The 20,818-nt window shown below is 38.7% G+C and overlaps 1 protein-coding gene across 2 annotated transcripts in view; it reads right to left on the minus strand.

Annotated features, from left to right (window-relative positions):
• phf20l1 (PHD finger protein 20 like 1) overlaps positions 1-20,818 on the minus strand; it is a 123,058-nt gene that overhangs the window by 86,679 nt on the left and 15,561 nt on the right. For both annotated transcript variants that reach the window (XM_072570006.1, XM_072570005.1), the window contains exons 6-9: positions 16,691-16,779; positions 4,735-4,945; positions 1,759-1,893; positions 292-374 (exon numbers count right to left, since the gene is read on the minus strand). In XM_072570006.1, the coding sequence (XP_072426107.1) occupies positions 292-374; positions 1,759-1,893; positions 4,735-4,945; positions 16,691-16,779 (518 nt within the window). The remainder of the gene's footprint in view (positions 1-291; positions 375-1,758; positions 1,894-4,734; positions 4,946-16,690; positions 16,780-20,818) is intronic.

The raw sequence follows: 20,818 nt of genomic DNA on the forward strand, positions 1-20,818 counted from the left end.
ATTATTTTGACATGTTTCCAAGACTACAAAGATTATGAAGGTGCAAGCTAAGTCGAGTTTGAGGGCACTTCAAATGTATCCAAATACATGGGACCGTTTACACAACCCTAAACCATGAAAAGCAATTTAAAAACACACTTCCAAAAACAATCACAACCTGCTCTGAAATTTATAGGCTAATAAAACTTGTATTAGGCATTTGCTGTCCTTCTAACCACAATTATGATCTTTACTCTCTCCAGCTTTGTGTAGGGTTACTCTAAAACATGTTTAAAAATACTTCATTCATACCTGATCAGGCACATGGTGACTTCCAATACCATCTTCCAGCATTTCTGAACCATCACCACTCACAGCTTTTGATGCCAACAGACCTGCAGCACAGAATTATGAAGAACCCTATCGTCAGTATATTTACTCACTTTTCCAATGAAATACAAAACAAATAAAAAGAGTATAATTTTAATACCCCATTCTCTATTCAATCTTCCAAAGGAAGAGAGGAAGGCTATCTGTGGCTCACATTTTACTTTTCCTGTACAGTTATGCTGAACCCTGCAGTATTGAGCACTACAGAGAAAGATGACTTTATACAAGAAAGTTAGCATTGCTTCAGCGGTCAGATTTATATTAGCTTATGAGAACTGAAGAGATATGCTACTTGACTTGATCAGTCAATTGCTGGGATGTACAGCTTATGCAGCTGGCACCAGTGAAATTTGTGCATACAAATTTAACCTGAAGCAACACTAACTGTTTGTGGGGTAAGCAGACATCTTATTGAACTGGAGACCGCACTTAGTGGAAGATGCCAGCTGCAAAACTACTGCATAGTAGTTTAATTTGTTGTTCAGGTTTTCCAAATATGTTTACTAAGTGCAGGAACAAGGCGTCAGCAAAAAAAAAGCCTCTCTTATTGCAATGATGATGCAGATCTTCATGTCTGATACCTAATGAGCAGAAAAGATTGGCTTCTGGACTCAGGTTTCATTCAGAAAATAATTCATGAGTAGATGCTCCCTTCTCCTTGGGGAAAAAAATGCATATAGAATATTTAAATTTGGGAGAAAAAGAAGTTACAATAAAGTGAACAAAATGATAATGTTCATCATTGGCAGCATCACTTGTTGCTCATCCCAATTCCACTCAAAAAAGTGGCTTGCTAGACCTTGCAGAATACATCTAAAAATCAACAACAAGGCTGACAGTCTGGAGCAACAAGTAGATCACAATGGATAAGAATGACAGATTCCCTTCCCAAAAAGGCCATTAATAAGCTAGACATATTTTTATAAATTTCAAATACAGTTTCCACAGTCGCCATTATGGACACGAGCTTTACAGTCCAGATTTTATTAATTGAATGCAACAGTTGTCATGGTAGGATTTGAATCCATTGTGATTCATACAGGTCTCTACATTACAAGTCCAGTGACATCATCACTAAACAATTGTCGCACTCAATAAAATGTTCCAAATCCCATGTCATACAACAGAATCTCATTAATTTGATTACTACAAGTCTGATAGCTGATAATTAAAACTCATAAGCAGTGGACCAACCAAACCCTACCTACTAGTTCTGCTGTGTCCCTTCAGGGAAATGACAGTACTTCAGACCTGATAAACAGAATGCCTCTTGTGACTTACTAAGCAATTTGTTTTTGGAAACTCAAACAGGTTGACAGGGTTTTATACAGAACAGACATCCAAATGACCAAAAATAGGCCAGTACTCGAATTTTCAATTAATTCTAACCTGTGATTTTGTTGAGGCGTGCTCTTTTTGCCTGGAATGAGCAAATGACACTAGTTTTCCTCTTCCTTGTGCCTGATGTTTCTGCAGGTCCGAAAGTCTGCTTTGGCTCATCAAAGGTCAATGGCTCAGAGTTTCCTGAGTAACAAAAATAGTCGCCATTAAGGTTCAACATCACAGTACAGATCTTTACTGAAATTAATTCAGATTTAAAGTCAATTTACTTTGAGTAGAGACAAATAAACTCCTACAGTGATATAATCACTGATCTTTGTCAATTAAACACTGCTATTTCTGACTATTTGATGCCCATGCTCTGTCCTAAATGCAATGAAATAGTGCATAATCTATTTTGTATCTTGCCCCAATATCTATACTTCATGTAAAAAAAAAAGGCAAATTCAACCACTTAAATTTTTCTGTGAAGACCTCACTGTCTATTTGCCCTGCAGCTCACATTGTTTACCAGTTGGCCTTCTCTGCTACAATAAGGTTACAGTGGCTCAGGAGCCATTACAGCTATTTTCTAATCAACTGATTCAAAACATTATATTTTATGGCACTTAATCACACTCATTCTGTATTTGTTCAGATCCCTGATCATGTGTTTAATAATAACTTGTATATTTCTTTCTTTCTTTCTATCTGTTGAGTGTTGACTCCTTGAACCTCTACAACTTCACAAGCACTGCTTGGCCCTTTGATATCTTTTCCAATAACAGTCAATCAATTTCTGAAACATTATCTGTCAGAACTATATTGGTATAGTCATTTATATACAAACTGCATTCAAAACAACATTGGATTAGGCAATGCAAAGACCTTTTAGGGTCATTAATATTCTAAACTAAATGTTTACTCCTTGTATTTAATTCACTAACAGCTGAGCCGCTGATATTTGGAGTGGGTCTATTGACTGGGGAATGACAGAATATACCTCCGGGGGATTTTAAATAATACAGCAACAGGTTCTAGCAGATACACTAATAGATAAAACTAAAATACTGAAAAGTTGATATTTAAAGAACTAGAAAATTTTTGAAAAGTCCATGATATTTCTTGATTCTTAATCTTTATTAAGAGCCTAAATATAATACACTGCAATTTGGACAAATTCTAACCCTGAGCTGTTAATCCTCATATATAGTTCATATGTTATGGAGCAGTTAAGGGATTTTCATCACAAATGAACTGCAAGCTACAAAATGCCATTGAAAATGAGAGAGTATGGTGACCTGACAATACTAACGCTTCTCAGTTTCAGCCTTCTTGCCTTGGATGAGGGATAACTGGCGCACCCCTTCATCCAATTAGAACATCTAGTCACGGCAGATGGTGTCCTCTTGTACTGAGTGAAAGCTGCATTGCCACTGATTCCACCTTTTGGGACAGTCACCTAATACAGGATACTTAGTCATCTCTCATTTGTGTGGATGAAAATTAATTCTCATCTTGGTGTACAGAATATAAATGCAAATGAGTAAAGTTGCTGCAAATCTAAAAGACAAAATTCTTTTGGCTGAAAACTGTACTTTCTGGGACAGCCCAAGGACATAAAGAACTGCTATGTAAATGCAAATTGTGCGTGCCTTGGAACAATTTTGACACCTTCAGCCACAAGGCCATTACCTCTGGCATTAACTACCGAAACTAGTTTTTAAACTTCTGGCCAGCCTTGCTTTAAGACACTCCTTAAAATCTCTGGCCAAGCTTTTCTAATATCTCCTTATGGTTGAGTCAAACTTCAATTTTAAATACTCCCTATGAAAAACAATTTATTTGTATTTACACTTCAGACTTGTTTCATCAATGCAGAAACACAAACAAAATGTATAAAACAGGAGTTGGACGCTGTGCACGTATCCATGTTGTCCATTTGGGAAACAGTTAACCAGCTTGATTCAGTCCCAATAAAAGTCTCAATTACATCAACTCTCAAACTACCGAAATCAAGGCAATAACTTGTCTTCATAACAAAACCTTCAAAATGCTCAAATGAAATTCAGACAAAATCGATATTCCTTTGAAGAGTAATACCAAAATTAAACAATGTACAATGGTGGGGATCTGACAAAGTCTCTATAAAACTGACATTTCCCTGCTCTATTCCAGAAAAAATATAATAAAGCCAGCATTCCATGTGTCTTTCTGATTACATTTCATACCTCTGCACAAATGCTATATACACACATGTACACAAATTCTTTTGCTCCTCAGCACCCCGACTGTCAGTCAGTCAGTGGCCAAAGGCCAGAAAACAAAGATCATATATACAGAATACTTCTAGGTTAACATCTTGGTCTAATTCCCAGACCGACAAATATCTCATCATGATAGCAGATCATATATGGGTAGCTTTCAGAGCAAGAATAGAAATAGCAGAGTCACTATGTGGGTGGCATGGTAGCACAGTGGTTAGCAATGCTGCCTTACTTTGCCAAGGACCCTGCTTCCACAGTGTAGGAATTCTACAGCAATTTATGGTTAAGAACAAGGAAGCAATCACAGCAAAAGTTATTTGAATATAGTTTCATTGTGCACTAGCTAACATTTGAAGAATTAGAATAGGTGGCCAAAGGAAAACAAAAACAAAGGGAAGAGATCTGAATGGGCATAAAAGAAGAGGATGATTGCTTCTGTTGAGAATAAATCATCAAGTGGGAGTCATAGGATTAAATGTCCCCTTTCTGTGCTGTAATTTATATTAGCAATTCCTACTTCATAGTCCCCAGTTCTCTGGGCCTGGATAGATTGTGTGCAAGACAAAGGAAAATTTTGCTATTTAAAACTTAAATTGCATTCAACTGCATGGGGCCCAAGCTCTGGGTTTGTTCCCTCAACAGTTCTCTTATAAGCCTTATCAAAACTTCACACTAAACAATGACTAAGTTTTGGTCATCTGTCATAATTTCTCTCTGCATGGTTGTGTTAAATTTTGTCTGATACATTAAAGTCAGGTATTATATAAATTACACTAACCTGAGATAGCAAAAGATGCAAGTTCTTCTGTTTTTTTGTGCACTTCCTCCTCTGGTTCTTTAACTTCTGACATCACTCTCCCTTTCTTGAAGTGGGATCCTCTCCCCACTTTTCTCTCCATCTTTTCCTTATTAACCCTGGGTTTGCCGACTGTCTTATTCTTTGCAGCAGCTGCTGCTGCTGTAGCAGCTTTAACAAGAGCTAACCAGTCCTATGAAGAAAATGTTCCATCCTTCAGAATCATTTCATTTGAGAGAAGAGGAAAAAAAAGTAGAAGAGCGTTGCAACTCTGAAGTCTCAATATGTTTTTTCCTTAAAGTTTCAGGAGTTTATCCATCAGGATTTCAGGTCGGGTCCCCTAAAGTGTGCTGAGGTAGCTGATTTTGGGTGCAGTGGTGGAGGAAATACAAATGGCCTATGTGCCCAATTCCAGAGGAAAGCATCAGGCAGGTCTGTTGTTCCTTACTGCAATGTAATGGCAATAGCTGGAAATGGATTGGTGGTTAAGACAGAATTGTGTTTTACCTTAATTACTCAATGCCTTGGTACAGGATGACCACCATTACCAGTAGGACCTTACTCAACACATCGAGAGCCAACACATTTAGATTTGATGAGAACTATTGGAAAAAAACACTGACCATTATTGCTTTCCAGTTTTTCTTAATACTGCTCATGGACAAAACGTCAGTTGTCCCAACTCAAAACAAAAACATGCATCTTTTCCTTTTCCTCCCCAAAAGCATTTTAAACAAATGCTGTGGATTCTATGATCAGAGGATTTGAAGGCCCATAAATGTTGTATGCATATAGTTATAATAATTACAGTAAATTTTTCAAATGACATGCCTGAGAAGTAATGATACTGGCGAATCAAAAATTAATGTTAATGTCTTGAGTCACGAAGGAGCAGCTGAATCTAGTGAATGGTGCTTGAGAACAGTGGAAAGCTAAGACCAGAGCAAGAACAGATCAGTCTTAACTATCATAGACTTTGACAAATTTTATACGGTTATGTGAGCAGGACTGACTGTTCGCTTTTTAAAAATAATTATCTGAACTTTGAAAATAATTAGCTTTGAAAAAAAAAAGTTGTCAAATTGCCAATTGGAGAAATGCAGGATAATGAAGTTTCTCTATATATTATAAATTGTGTGCAGTACAAACTTCCTATCTTCAAACCTTGCTATATGGACACACTGTTTTACATTTATTGTTGCAAATATCAAAGTCAACATTTCTCATTCAATTTTGCTATGTCAAGTATGATAGAATCGTCAGCTCTATGTAGTAGTTTATGGTAGTTCTATGGAAAGAGATATTTTAGTTTCTCTCAACTCCATTACCTTACATGTAAATAATATTTACCAATGGCTTGTGGGTAACACTAAAATTTATTAACACAGGTGCATAAATGGAAACAGCATTCATTTAAAGTAAATTTATTCAAGTTTGATCATATACAGAGAAATTTATAATGAGATAATTAATAAATTAAGATCAATTTTACATGAGGCAAAGAAAATTAATTAATTCAATTAATGCCAATATAAATCAATTGCTTTAGGTAGCTTTCCCTTGACTTTGCGAAGCTGCATGAAATGCCACGTGTTGCATGCAGGACTTTAAACATATTACCTATTGATCACAGGAAGTCAGTGAACACTATTTGTTAATAGGGAAATGAATGGCCATAAAACTTGAATTTTAATTGCAGATAAGCATATAAAGGCAGGTAAAAAAATAGGTAGCCTGCTTATTCTTCACTTTGGAATAATGAGTAAGCATACTACAGATAGTTTGAGGAAAAAAGATCAAAATGGGCCAGGGAAGCACAGAGATAAAGAGCAAAAGATTTTTTAAAAAGATTTAGAGTGGCAACATAAGCTAACCAGGCTATTTTAAAAATGCACAGGTCTGGGTTCCTTACAAAAAGGATGCAGAGGCACAGTAGAAAATTCAAACATATTCCCAAGTTTGATATCAAAACCTGAGATAATGTCTTTCAAGATGAACTGTTCACAGCTGAGGCTCTCTTCTACAAGGTTTGGAAGGTAGACCAATGGGTCTTTAAAATTATAAAAGTACTTGACCCAGACACAAATTTTTCACTGTGAAACAGAATAAAGTTAAGCTTTCAATATAGTCACTAATAAATCCAATAATTAATCCAAAACAAAAAGTTTAACCCAAAGAATTACAATGAGGAACTTTCTTACACAAGGATTAGTGGAGGCAAGCAGCAAAGTTGTATGGAAGAAATAAAAACTCGGGACAAAGGAATAAACAGGAAATTAAATGGAAGAATTTGGCTGGAAATAAAGCTTGTACGCAACACATACAACATTTAGTTAAGCAGCAGTTTGCCAAATAACTTGTTCTGGGCTGTGACAAGAGTTGGGCGGCGGGGTGGGAAAACAGATACGAAAGTCATATAATCTGTGGATTATTAATCCAGAAACTCAGCTCATGTCAAGGGACCCGGGTTTAAATCCTGCCACATCTGATTTCAAATACAATAAAACATCTGGAATTAATAATCTACTGATGACCATAAAACCACTGTCACAGGGTCATAGAGATGTACAGCATGAGAACAGATCTTCCGGTCCAACTCGTCAATGCCAACCAGACATCCCAACCCAATCTAATCACATTTGCCAGCATCCGGCCCATAAACCTCCAAACCCTTCCTACTTATATACCCATCCAGACACCTTTTAAATGTTGCAACTGTACTCTCCTCCACCACTTCCTCTGGCAGCCCATTTCACACACACACCACCCTTTGTGTGAAAAATTGTTTAGGTGTCTTATATCGTCTCTCACCCTAAACCTACACCCACTAGCTCTGGGCTCCCCCAACCAAGGGAAAAGACCTTGACTACTTACCCTATGCATGCCCCTTATGATTTTATAAACCTCTATAAGGTCAACCCTCAGCCTCCAACATTCCAGAGAAAACAGCTCCAGCTTACTCAACCTCTCAGTATAGCTCAAATCCTCAATGTGACAACATCCTGTAAATCTTTTCTAACCCTTTCAAATTTCACAACATTGTTACGATAGGAAGGAGACCAGAATTGTATGCAATATTCCAAAAGTGGTCTAACCAATGTCCTGTACAGCCACAACATGACCTCCCAACTCCTCAATACTCTGACCATTAAAGGAAGCATACCAAACACCTTCTTCACTATCCTATCTCTCTGCGACACCACTTTCATGGAGCAGTTAACCTGTACTCCGAGGTCTCTGTTCAGCAATACTCCCTAGGACCTGACCATTAAGTGCTGCTAGGATTTGCTTTCCCAAAATGCATTGTCTCACATTTATTTAAATTAAATTCCATCCGCCACTCCGCAGCTCATTGGCCCATTTGATCAAGATCCTGTTCTAATCTAAGGTAACCTTCTTCGCTGTCCACTACACCTTTAATTTTGGTGTCAACTGCAAACTTATTAACTATACCACTTATGCTCACATCCAAATCAATTACGTAAATGACAAGTAGTGGTGGACCCAACACCGATCCTTGTGGCACTCCAATGGACACATGCCACCAGTCTGAAAAACAACCCTCCACAACCACTCTGTCTTCTACCTTTGAACCAGTTCTGGATCCAAATGGCTAGTTCTCCCTGTATTCCATGAGATCTAACCTTGCTAACCAGTCTCCAATGGGGAACCTTGTGGAATGCCTTACTGAAGTCCATATGGATCATGTCTACTGCTCTGCCCTCAATCCTCTGTTACTTCTTCAAAAAGCTCAATCAAGTTTGAGACATGATTTCCCATGCGCAAAATCATGCTGACTATCCCTAATCAGTCCTTGCCTTTCCAAATACACATATATCCTGTCCCTCAGGATTCCCTCCAACAACTTGCCCACCATCGACATCAGGCTCACAAGTCTTTGCTCCTTGGTTTGTCCTTACCACCCTTCTAAAACAGTGGCACCACGTTAGCCAACCTCCAGTCTTCCGGCACCTCACCTGTGACCAGTGATACAAATATCTCAGAGAGACCCAGTAATCACTTCCCTAGCTTCCCACAGAGTTCTAGGGTACATCTGATCAGGTTCAGGGGATTTATCCACTGTTATACATTTCAAGAAATCCAGCATTCCCTCCTCTGTAATATGGACACTTTTCAAGATGGCACCATCTACTTCCCTACATTCTATAATCTTCCATATCCTTTTCCACAGTGAACATTGATGCAAAATACTTGTTTAGTATCTCCCCAGTCACCTGTGGCTCCACACAAAGGCCATCTTGCTGATCTTTGAGGGGTCCTATTCTCTCCCTAGTTACCCTTTTGTCCTTAATGTATTTGTAAAAACCCTTTGGCTTCTCCTTAACTCTATTTACCAAAGCTATCTCATGTCCCCTTTTGGCCCTCCCGATTTCCTTCTTAAGTATACTCCCACTGCCTTTATACTCTAGGGATTCACTCGATCTATCCTGTCTATACCTGACATATGCTTCTTTCTTTCTCTTAACCAAATCCTCTATTTCTTTTGTCATCCAGCATCCCCTATACCTACCAGCCTTTACTTTCACCCTAACAGGAATATACTGCCTCTGGACTCTCCTTATCTCATTTCTGAAGCCTTCCAATTTTCCAACTGTCCCTTTATCTGCGATCATCTGCCCCCAATCAGCTTTTGAAAGTTCTTGCCTAATACCGTAAAAATGAGCCTTCCTCCAATTTAGAACTTCAACGTTTAGATCTGATCTATCCATTTCCATCACTATTTTAAAACTAATAGAATTGTGGTCGCTGGCCCCAAAGTGCTCCCCCACTGTCACCTCAGTCACCTGCCCTGCCTTATTTCCCACAAGTCAGTCAAGTTTTGCACCTTCTCTAGTAGGTACATCCACATACTGAATCAGAAAATATTCTTGTACATGCTTAACAAAATCCCTCTCCATCTAAACCCTTAACACTATTGCAGTCCCAGTCGATGTTTGGAAAGTTAAAATCCACTACCATAACCACCCTATTATTCTTACAGATAACTGAGATCTCCTTACAAGTTTGTTTCTCAATTTCCCTCTGACTATTAGGGGGTCTATAATACAATCCCAGTCAGGTGATCATCCCTTTCTTATTTCTCAGTTCCACCCAAATAACTTCCCTGGCTGTATTTCCATAAATATCCTCCCTCAGTACAGTTGTAATGCTATCCATTATCAAAAATGCAACTCCCCTTCCTCTCTTGCCTCCCTTTCTGTCGTTCCTGTAGCATTTGCACCTTGGAACATTAAACTGCTAGTCCTGTCCATCCCTGAGCCATGTTTCTGTAATTGCTATGATATCCCAGTCTCATATTCCTAACCATGCCCTGAGTTCATCTGCCTTCCCCGTTGGACCTCTTGCATTGAAATAAATGCAGTTTAATTCATGAGTCCTACCTTGTTCTCGGCTTTGTCTCTGCCTGCCCTGACTGTTTGACTCTATTCTTTTCTCATTGCCCATTGTTGGAAAAACCTACATAGTTCATGGAGGTCCTTCGGAGAAAGATATCTGCCATCTTCTCCTGGTCTGGCCTACATATAACTCCAGATCCACAATGTGGTTGACTCTCAACTGCCCTCTGAAAGGGTCTAGCAAGTCACTCCGCTGTATCAATCGCTACAAAATCTCAAAAACAAAAAAAAAGGAAACCAGACAGACTACCTGGCATCATCCTCGGCACTAGGTTCAACACCGCTTACTATGTTCTGTACCACCAGCAGGTCAGACCCAGCAGCACAGTGCTATCCAATCAGGAGGAAGTTGCCCTGGGATTCTTAACAGCCTCTAAGTTGTCTCACGGCATCAGGTTAAATACGGGCAAGGAAACCTCCTGCTAATTACCATGTAGCGTCTTCTCTCAGCTGATGAATCAGCATTCCTCCATGTTAAACAACATTTAGAGTAGGCACTGAGGGAGACATGGGTTTAAAACTTACTCTGGGTGTGGGATTTCATTGCCCACCACTGTGTGCGAGTGACAGCAGCACTACTGAGCAATCTGGTGAGGTCGTAAAGGACATCACTGCTAGACTGAATCTGCAGTAGTTGGTGAGGGAAGCAATAAGAGGGGAAAAACATACTTGCCATCACCCTACCGACCTGCCTGCTGTAGATACATCTGTTCAAGACAGTGTGGGTAAGAGTGAACACCATATAGTACTTATGGAGATGAAGTACCACCTTCACGTTGAAAATATCCTCCATCATGTTGTGCAGCATAATCACTGTGATAAATGGGACAGACTTTGAACGGATCTAGCACTCAGAAGTATACATCCATAAAGTGCTGTGAATTATCAAAAGCAGTAGACTCGATACAACATGCAAATTTATGGTCTGGCATATCGCCCACTCAGTCAGTACCATCTAGCCAGGGAAACAACCCTGATTCAGAGAGGGTACGGAGAGGGTATGCCAGGAGCAGCACCAGACATAACTAGCAATGAGGTGTCAATTAATGAAGCTAGCAAACCGAACTGTATGCAAAACAGCATAAGCAGTAAGCAATAGAGTTAAGCCAGCCCACAACCAACAGATCAGACTTAAGCTCTGCAGTCCTGCTTATCCAGTTATGAACAATGAAACTACTCACTGGAGTAAAAGGACCCACAACTATTCCCATTCTCTACAATTAAAATAGTCCAGCACCTCAGGGTAAAAGATAAGAATAACAGTTGCAGAAATCTTCAGCCAGAAGTGCCAAGTGAATAATCCATCTCAGTCTCCGCCGGCAACACAAATGCCAGTCTTCAACTAATGTAAATCACTCCACGTGATCCCAAGAAAATGTTGGAGACACTGGATATAGCACTGGCTATAGGCCTTGACAACAGTCCGACAACAGCACTGAAGACCTGTGCTCCAGAACTTGTCGCAACCCGAGCCAAGTGGTTCTGGTACAGATAATATTGTGGCATTGACCGACAATGTGGGAACATGCACAGGAAAAAAGCAGAAGAATCCACCCTGCCAATTACAGCCCAATCAGTCTCTGCTCTGGATGATCAGTAAAGTGATGGAAGGTGTCATCAACAGTTCTATCAAACACCACTTCCTTAGCAACAACCTGCTCACTGACACTAAGTTGCAGTTTCTCCAGGTCCACTCAGCTCCTGACCACATTATAGCTTGGCTTAAACATGGACAAAAAAAGCTGAATTGCAGAGTTAAGCTTAAGAGTTAGCCGCCAATTAAGATATCAAGGAAGCCAAACAATTTCTATTCTAACAAAGGGGTATTGGACCAAAAACGTTAGTTCTGCTTTGTCTTCACAGATGCTGGCTGAGTTTATATGGCAATTTCTGCTTTAGTTTACTGATTGAAGTCATAGCTGGTAGATAGAAGGATGGATGCGGTTGCTGGCGATCAGTCATCTCAGCTCCAGGACATCTAGATTAGATTACATTACATTACAGTGTGGAAACAGGCCCTTCAGCCCAACAAGTCCACACCAACCCGCCAAAGCGTAACCCACCCATACCCCTAACCTAACACTATGGGCAATTTAGCACGGCCAATTCACCTGACCTGCACATCTTTTGGACTGTGGGAGGAAACTGGAGCACCCGGAGGAAACCCACGCAGACACGGGGAGAACGTGCAAACTCCACACAGTCAGTCATCTGAAGTGGCAAATCTCTGCAAGAGTTCCTCAGGGTAGTGTCCTAGGCCCAACCTTCTTCAGCTGCTTCATCATAAGGTCAGAATTGGGAACGATTCCAGAAAACTGCTCAGCATTATTCACAACTCCTCAGGATAGTTGAGCACTCCACATTCAAAAAGCAACAAAACCTGGACAATACCCAAGCCTGGGCTGAAAAATAGCAAATAACATTCACACCACAAAAATGCAAGGCAATAACCATTTTCAAGAAGAGAACACCTAACCATCACATCCCTTGACATCCAAATGGTGTTACCAACACTGAATCCCCCATTATCAACATCTTGGGGATTACCACTGACCAGAAACTAAACTTGACTAGTTATTTAAATAGAAAGTCAGATGCTAGGAATACTGCAGCAAGTAACTCACCAAAGCCTGTCTAACATCTACAAGGTACTGGTCAGGACTGTGATGGGCTACTCCTCATTTGCCTGGATGGGTGCAGCTCCAACAACAATGTGCTCAACACTATCCAGGACAATGCAGCCTGCTTGACTGGTACCACATCCACAAACATCTACTCCTTCCAACAACGCTCGGTATCATCTACAAGTTGCACTGCAGGAATTTGCCAAATCTTTTCAGAAAGCACTTTTCAAACTTATGACCACTTCCATCTAAAAGGACATGGATGGGAGATACATGGGACACCACCACCTCCAAACTGACCTCCAAGGCACTCACCATCCTGACTTAAAATATCTCACCGTTTCTTCAGTCACTTGGTCAAAAGCCTTGAAATTCATTCCTACAGGCATTGTGGGTCTACCTGCAGCACGTGGACTTCAGCAGTTCAAGGCGGCAGTATCACCTTCTCAAGAGCAACTAAGGACAAGCAAACTCATCTGTTGAGTTTGTTTTGAATATGTTTGTCTAGAAGTCAAACATTAGAAAAGCTCAGGAAATGTAATATTGAAGACAGAAAATGTTACTATTTTTAACAAACTTTTCACTTACAACAGGGATGGTCTTTTGATACAATTCCTTCAGTCAGCTGTTTTGATGAATTGCCTTTATTAAAAATTTACCAATTACTGGGCCTTCTAGAGGAGCACCGATCGTTATTGCATAGATCCATAAAGGTTCACAGCATAAATAAATTGAGGCCATTTGATCAAACCTTTGCCTATTTCATGCTCAGGTAATTCAAAGCAAAGTGCAACATTCACATGCTTCTCAGCACTTTGTACAGCCTTCAGTTCCAAGTTCAACAGAAACAGGACATCCACTTTCTGCACTCGAGCCAGTCTTTGAACTGCAGCACCCAATCACACCTCCCTCTTTTGGTTGCTCACTTCCTGAATATGGCACTGAAAATTCAAGATTAGTAGTAACATTACATTTTCTTAGGGTGAAACAGCCTACAGAGAAACTTTTTGGAAGACCAAGAAGAGGAAATTATGATTATTTAGACCACAAGAAGAGCAGGAGATCTGAATGTGCAAATACACTTCAGAGTTCAATAGGAACTACAGCAGATGACAATATTGTCAAAATATAAAAGGCAGCACAGATCAGTTTGAAGAAGCTCCAACAGGCTTTTGACAATTACTTTAATCTGAAAGCAAATACAATTCCTGAAAGAGTTCAGCATCCAAATGAAATTCATTAACACTCTCGACACTTCAGTGAAAACAACTATAACTATGTCTTTTACGAATTCTGATTTTAATGTGCCAATGTTTAAATTACTAAGGATTTTTACAGATTTATTTCAGTTCAAAGATCATTACCTTAGAGAAAACTATTAGAGGAATTGCAGAGCAATGCTGAGAAAAGGATAATCTCATCACAGGTCTGCAAGAGAATCCATTACAGTTTTTACATTCTAAAAATTGAAAGTCACATGTGACAACAGTAGATCAGACAACAGATGCTAAAAATCTATGTTAGCAACGTGGAACAACCAAGCCTCCCAGGCAAAAGTAGTGCACGTCTATTAAAAAGTGTTATAATAACCAACTTTCAGAAGTAGTGTAGAGACAGAATACAGCAGCATTAGAAACAATACTTAATACATCCATGTCAGAAATTGGTGACCCAACCAACTGGAGTTTGACAAAACTCATTTGTCATTGGGAAGCCAGATCTCAGCTTGTTTACTGTGGGTGAAGAAACAAAGCCACAGCATACAGTGATAAAATTATATGGGCCAAGCAAAACAAAAAGGTGCAAAGTAGCAGAGATTGTATATATAATTCAATCAAGAAAGCTCACCCTTGAGCACGCACACCTTAATGTTCCTGAAGCAGGAAATTCAGATAAAAAGAAAGTATGAAATAAGACGCAGATGAGAAGCGGAACGAGCAGTACAAGTCACTTGTGCTCATTAACCATTCTTTAATGAAAATTATTCAGGCCCCAACACAACCTGGTGAATAAATTGCAGTGGATTTGAAGAGAAATATTTCAATTCTTCATCTTCCAAGGACGATCAGTATCAGAGACCTAGTTAAGTCAGCAAGAATCCTCAAATAGCATGACTGCAATTTGAATCTCAGATTCACCAGTAACATAACCAGAGAGTAAATGAAATTATTAACCTTAATTATTCAGTTGAAATAAATATTTAAATAGAGCAAATATTCATGAGCAGATTAGGAATAAATATTGAAGATGGGTTTCATACAACACCATGAGAGCCAGCACGGAGGGGGAATGATAAACATCACAGAATTAGAACAATGATCAAGAAGAAACTACCTGGCACAGAGATCTCGGATATTATCAAGATGATGATGTTTGCTCTAGTAATCCAAGACAACACCATTTTTTTTCAATGGAATAGCTGTGTGCCAGGGAGTTTATGAAATTTCAAATGTTCTTAAAAAGGCAGGGAAGAGTTCCACTGCAAATGAAATTCAAGAACTTTAGAGTCCTCCAGATAAAGTTACAACTGACTACTTGATTTAGCAGGAACAACAACTTTCAACAAGGGATATTAAAAACCAAAAAAGGTTCTGAAGCAGAAATACCACACAGTGGCAAGGACAGAACCAAGACCAACATTCCTCAAATATTCCAAGTCTGAAGAGAGAATATTCTTGAAGAATTGTGAAACCCCCAGACTCCTTTAAATTTTGAAGTCCAAAGCTTGATGGGATCTGGAATAGTGACAAATGTAATTACAAACATGCAAGTGTGAATGTTAACTACTGAGGAAACAAGCTTTGGAAGAGATGCTGTCTAAGGTAACAGTTCCAAATGTGGTCATGCTGCAATAAGCTCCACCAAATCAGATTATGTTGTAGCATGGTTGGTTTGGGATAAGGAGAACCTCGTATGTTCTTGCATAATGAAGACCAATATACTAGATCGCCCAATAGTCTTAGCACAACGTCCATCTTACAAAAACAACTTGCACCCATTATGCAATAAACCACAACTTGTTCAAGGTAAGGGAATCTTCTCATTAACACTCAGATGGTGACAGCAAACTACTCCAACCACAAGCTGCCAGTGGCTTGCTCCCAACGCATAAATCCTTGTACATTGTGGTTGATGCCTAACCAAATGTTTTATGGCTACTGAACTATTTGATAGCTCCCTCAGTGATTAAAATTTATAGTGTAGATACATTAATGTATTCATTATCCCGGAATGCTTGGGCACTGTTCATGTTTGACTGAAATAGGATTATAATTTCCTTCCTTTCCCTTCTCCTCAGGATAACAACTCAACAAGGTAAAATGAGGAAGAGAGACAGCTCCATTCCAAATTCCTAGAACCTGTTGTAGTGGCAGATGATGGAGCAGTAAACTTGAAAATTGTACTCCCAGTCCCTTCGATTTTGTTTTGGCCATTGAGTAATCAAAACAAATGCACTGGGGAAACACTGAGTTCAAACATTAATCTGTATTAAGAGCAATGGCAAAGGTACAATAATTAGCTTCAGTGCCTATGATTTTAGTTTGGACTAGGAAAATGGAGTTAGTGAATTGGCCAGTGCTCCCCTCTTGTTCAATGTCTAATCCACTAGCTTGCATTTATGCATATGAATATCAAAGTACAGGGTCAGGCTTAATCTCTGTTTCAATGTGAGTTTGGTTATCAATGATCATTTAGGCAAGAACAAAAGGGAAACTGGTAACAACTAAACTAGAGCCCAACAGTGAGATACGAAATATAAAAGCTTTGAAAAAGCATTGTAATGAGAAGTACAACTATAAAGCATAGGTTTCCTCAGTTATAGCCTGCTAGTACCATGTCAATAGCACTTTTCAATGGTAAAAACAATTACTTGCAATAAACTGCTCATGGATTTACCTGTCCTTTGGCATCTTCAGGCATCGATTTTATATGCATTCGCTTCAGAGACCGTATAACTCCATCATAAAACTGCACTGTGTAAGTACCTGTGAAGGGCCAATTAGGGTAGTTACAATCATTTAGAAGACTACATTGCAAGATAAACGGAAATCAGGAAACAACTGTATCGACATTGGTTAAACCACAAAAATGGCTTAATTTGAATTCCTTTGTATAGCTACTTGGTTCACATGGTTCTTAATCATACCATAAACTCCAACTGTAGAGAGTCTGGTCAGATTATTAGTTGGTTACAAAAGCCACATACTCCTGCACAGTTAGTGTGAAAATGCAACCCACTCACTTTTTTGTAAGTGCAAATGTTTAGAAAAGTTGAAATAGTCCCTCCAGAAAGGAAGGCAACACTTGGCTTCAATCATTCTCTCATACTGAATGGAGAAGACAGTGGACTCTTAAGTTGATGTCACTTAAGCATTGTTCATTCAGGTGAAACCTCAAGGTGTTTCAGAGGTTTACGGAAAAAAGACTGCTGCTGAGAAAAAGGAGATGCACACAGCACAGATGCCCATATAATTGCTCAAAAAGGTGAGTTTTAAGTAAGCAGGGAAAGGGATTCCAGAGCTGGGTCTAGACAGCTGAAGTTATTCAGCAATGCTAGGATAAGAGAAAAGAGAACATACACAAGAAACTTCTAGTATAATGGAGTAGAGAGTTAAAAACATGAAAAATAGGGGCATGATTAGGCCATTCAGCCTTTTCCATCATTCGATGAGCTAATGACTGATCTTTTACTTCAAAATCATGCTCCTGCACAACCCAGTATTTAATATTTAGAAATCTATCAACTACAGTCCTGAATATACTCATTGAGGCTCCACAGCTCTCTAGGTTAGAGAAATCTAAAGATTAATTGCCGAGTAAAGAAATTCCCACTCATTTCAGAGCTAAATGGTCCTTAATTCTGCCCCTTAATTCTAAGCTCATATCCTCTGATTGTAGAGGACCTCTCCAGCCAGGATGGACATCTTTCATCCACCTATCTTGTCAATCTCTAAGTATTATGTATGTTTGCATGAGAATATCTTTCAATCATCTAAACTTCACAGAATATAAATAAGGTCTATTTAACTTTGTCATTGGCAATCCCTCCATCCAAGAGTTCCTTGAGTGAAATTTTTTGCTGCAGGTAGTCAAATAGATAAAAAGGGATTTAAACACATGTACAACATGTAACATGAGGCATTGGCAGCACAGCAAGACAAGGTTGTCAACAGTGTTTTGGATGTGCTGAAGTTTCCAAATGTTAAAAGGTTAGAAAGATGGCATAAAGACTGAAAATCATAATATCTCCAGCTAACAAAGGAATGAATGAATGGATCAACAACCAATAGGCTCTGATAGGCATACAGGTAGGTAATGTTACAGAGACAGAAGTAAACAACAAATTTTTGTATCAAGGGCAAACAGGATTGTAGAAAACTGAAATCAATGTTAAATAAGGAACAGTTCTTGTTCAGCTTGACAGCACAGTTAGAAAAAAAAATGCAGAAATTTAATAAGTACAAATTTTGCAAGGATAAACACAATAACTTCAATCTTCCTAATACTTTATTGAAGAAAAGTATACATCATTCATACTGAGCATCAAATGGGCAGTCAGAGAACACAAAGAAGTGAAATAAAGAAAAATTGTAGATGGGATAAATGCAGCACCTCCAAAAACAATCTCAAGTCAATGTCCCTCTTGGGATTCTATTCTTTCTTCTCCAGTTCCCAGATGTAAGTTTTCCCTTCAATATTCTCTTTCATTTATAATAGTGTCTTTGACCTCTATCTTCCAGTTTACAAGATTAAACCTCTCCCCAGCTTCAGACACTTTAATAAATATTGCATATGCTGGAATTTTGAAACAAACACAGAAAATGCTGCAGAAACTCAGCAGGTTTGGCAGTGCCAGTGAAGAGAGCAAAACAGTTAAAGTGGAGTCCAATATTCCCCTTCCTCAAAAACAAAAAAAAGTGATATTAGACTCAAATCATGTTTCCATGGATACTGCCAAGTCTGCAAAGTTTCTTCATGATGTTGTGTTTACTTCAGATACTTTGCCTGATTGCACCTGTTGGCATGAAAGTTACTGAGCTATTGTCCTCACCATTCACATTTTTCAGTAAAAACACTCAGTCTGCAAAAAAAAAGTTGTAATTTCTCCACTTTCTGTCAATTCAATAGACAAATATCATCAGCATTTTAAATTTGTCAAATTGAAACAAAAAGATCCTTATCTTGTCGAGCCATCAGTACCAATTCAATTCTCAGTCAAATGACTAATATGAGCTATCATTCTTTTTTACAAAAATAAAAAAAAAACGGTCATATCTGCAGTGGTTGAAATCTAACGATTGAGTTATCAAAGGGCACCTTTGTAAATTTACATCTGAACTCATTAAATGCAATAACTTATGAACTGGGTTGGGGCATTGCTCTTCTCCTTTGTACAACATCAAGGTTATGTTTAAAAGGTATATTATACACTGATCTCTTTAATTTCCCCTAGCAGCATCAAAAACTGCACATTACTTTAGTGTACAGAAGAAAAATTCATTCTGTGCATGGATAGAAAAACTTAAGACGGAAAATCGACAGCTGACAGGTTTTTGGTTTTATAAAAAAAAAGGAACAGGATTAGGCCATTCAATACATCAAGCAAGTCTACTATTCAATGATTGTGGTTGATCAAATACTTCAATGCCTTTTACCCACGTTACCCCCACAACCCTTAAAACCACAAGCAAACAAACACATTAATCACAGCTTTTAACATACTCAAAGACTGAGCTTCAACAGCTCTCTGGGGTAAAGAAATCCACACATTCACAAACCAGGTAAACAAAGTCTGAGTGTTCAATGGCATCCTGTTTATTTTTAAATTGTCTCTTTAGATTCACTAACCAGGGCAAATGTCATTTCTGCAGCTACCCAATCTACCTCTTCAAATATTCTGTAGTTTGCTCTTGATATTGTTTCATTCTGAACTGGAGAATCTATTTGACTGAATTAGCCTTTGCCAAGGGTGCATTTATGGGATGTTATTATCTTGGAACAGCAAATCAGTGATAGTCAACAAGATCTCTACTTACCCAAGGACAACCCAGTGAACATTTCCAGAACTGCCTCTAATGCCAGTATTTCTTTGCTTACAGATTAAAACTGTTTCAGTTATTTAGATGTGGTCTGACTAGTGCCTTGTATAAATTTAGCAAGACCTCCCTACTTTTATACACCATTTCCTTTGAAATAAAGGGCAGCATTCCATATTTTCCCTATTTCTCACGGAACATGGGTGCTACCTTTTTGTCATTTCTGCACAGCCTCTAAATACCTTTGTGCTGCAGTTTTCTGCAGTATTCCTACATTTTAAAATATTCTGCTCCCTATTCTTCCTGTCAAATTGCATAACCTCATTTTTTTCCACATTATATTCCACTAGCCAAGTTTTTGTTCGTTCAATTAACCTGTCCATATTTCTCTGCAGACTGTCATCCTTACCACTTCCCACCTTTTGTGTGTCATCTGTAAATTTGGTATTAGCACATTCGCTTCCCTCATCCAAGTCAACAAAGCAGACAAGCCAAATCACAATTTTTCAAGCTACCATTTATCACTTTCTTTATTATAAATTGTCAGGAAACTGCTATCATTGATGCAAGGCTAACAGGTCTGTTCTTCCCTGTTTACTTTCTTGCTCCCTCCTTAATTTTGTGGTATGCTATTTGCTAGCTTGAATTTACAAAAATTCATTCCTAATTTATAGAGTTTTGGAAGATAATTATCTATGTGAAGAATTGTCTAAAATTGCCACACTCACGGCTCAAAAATTACATTTGAATGTTTCTTTCCTTTGTAAAATAGTGTTATATTAGATATAGTTCTTAAAGCAGGAATAAGATGCAGAGTTGGATTGCCAGTCATGATATTATTCAATTGGGGAGCAAGCTCCAAGAGTTGACAAATACAGCATTGAAAATGTAAGCGAGCATGGGAGTTGGAAGGAGAAGTTGAATGGACAGCAATGTGCAAGGATGAGTTAAAGTTGTGGATGCATGGAAGAGTTAAGCTGGGTTGGCA

The sequence above is a fragment of the Chiloscyllium punctatum genome, chromosome 5, assembly GCF_047496795.1.
Source record: "Chiloscyllium punctatum isolate Juve2018m chromosome 5, sChiPun1.3, whole genome shotgun sequence".
NCBI lineage: Eukaryota > Metazoa > Chordata > Chondrichthyes > Orectolobiformes > Hemiscylliidae > Chiloscyllium > Chiloscyllium punctatum.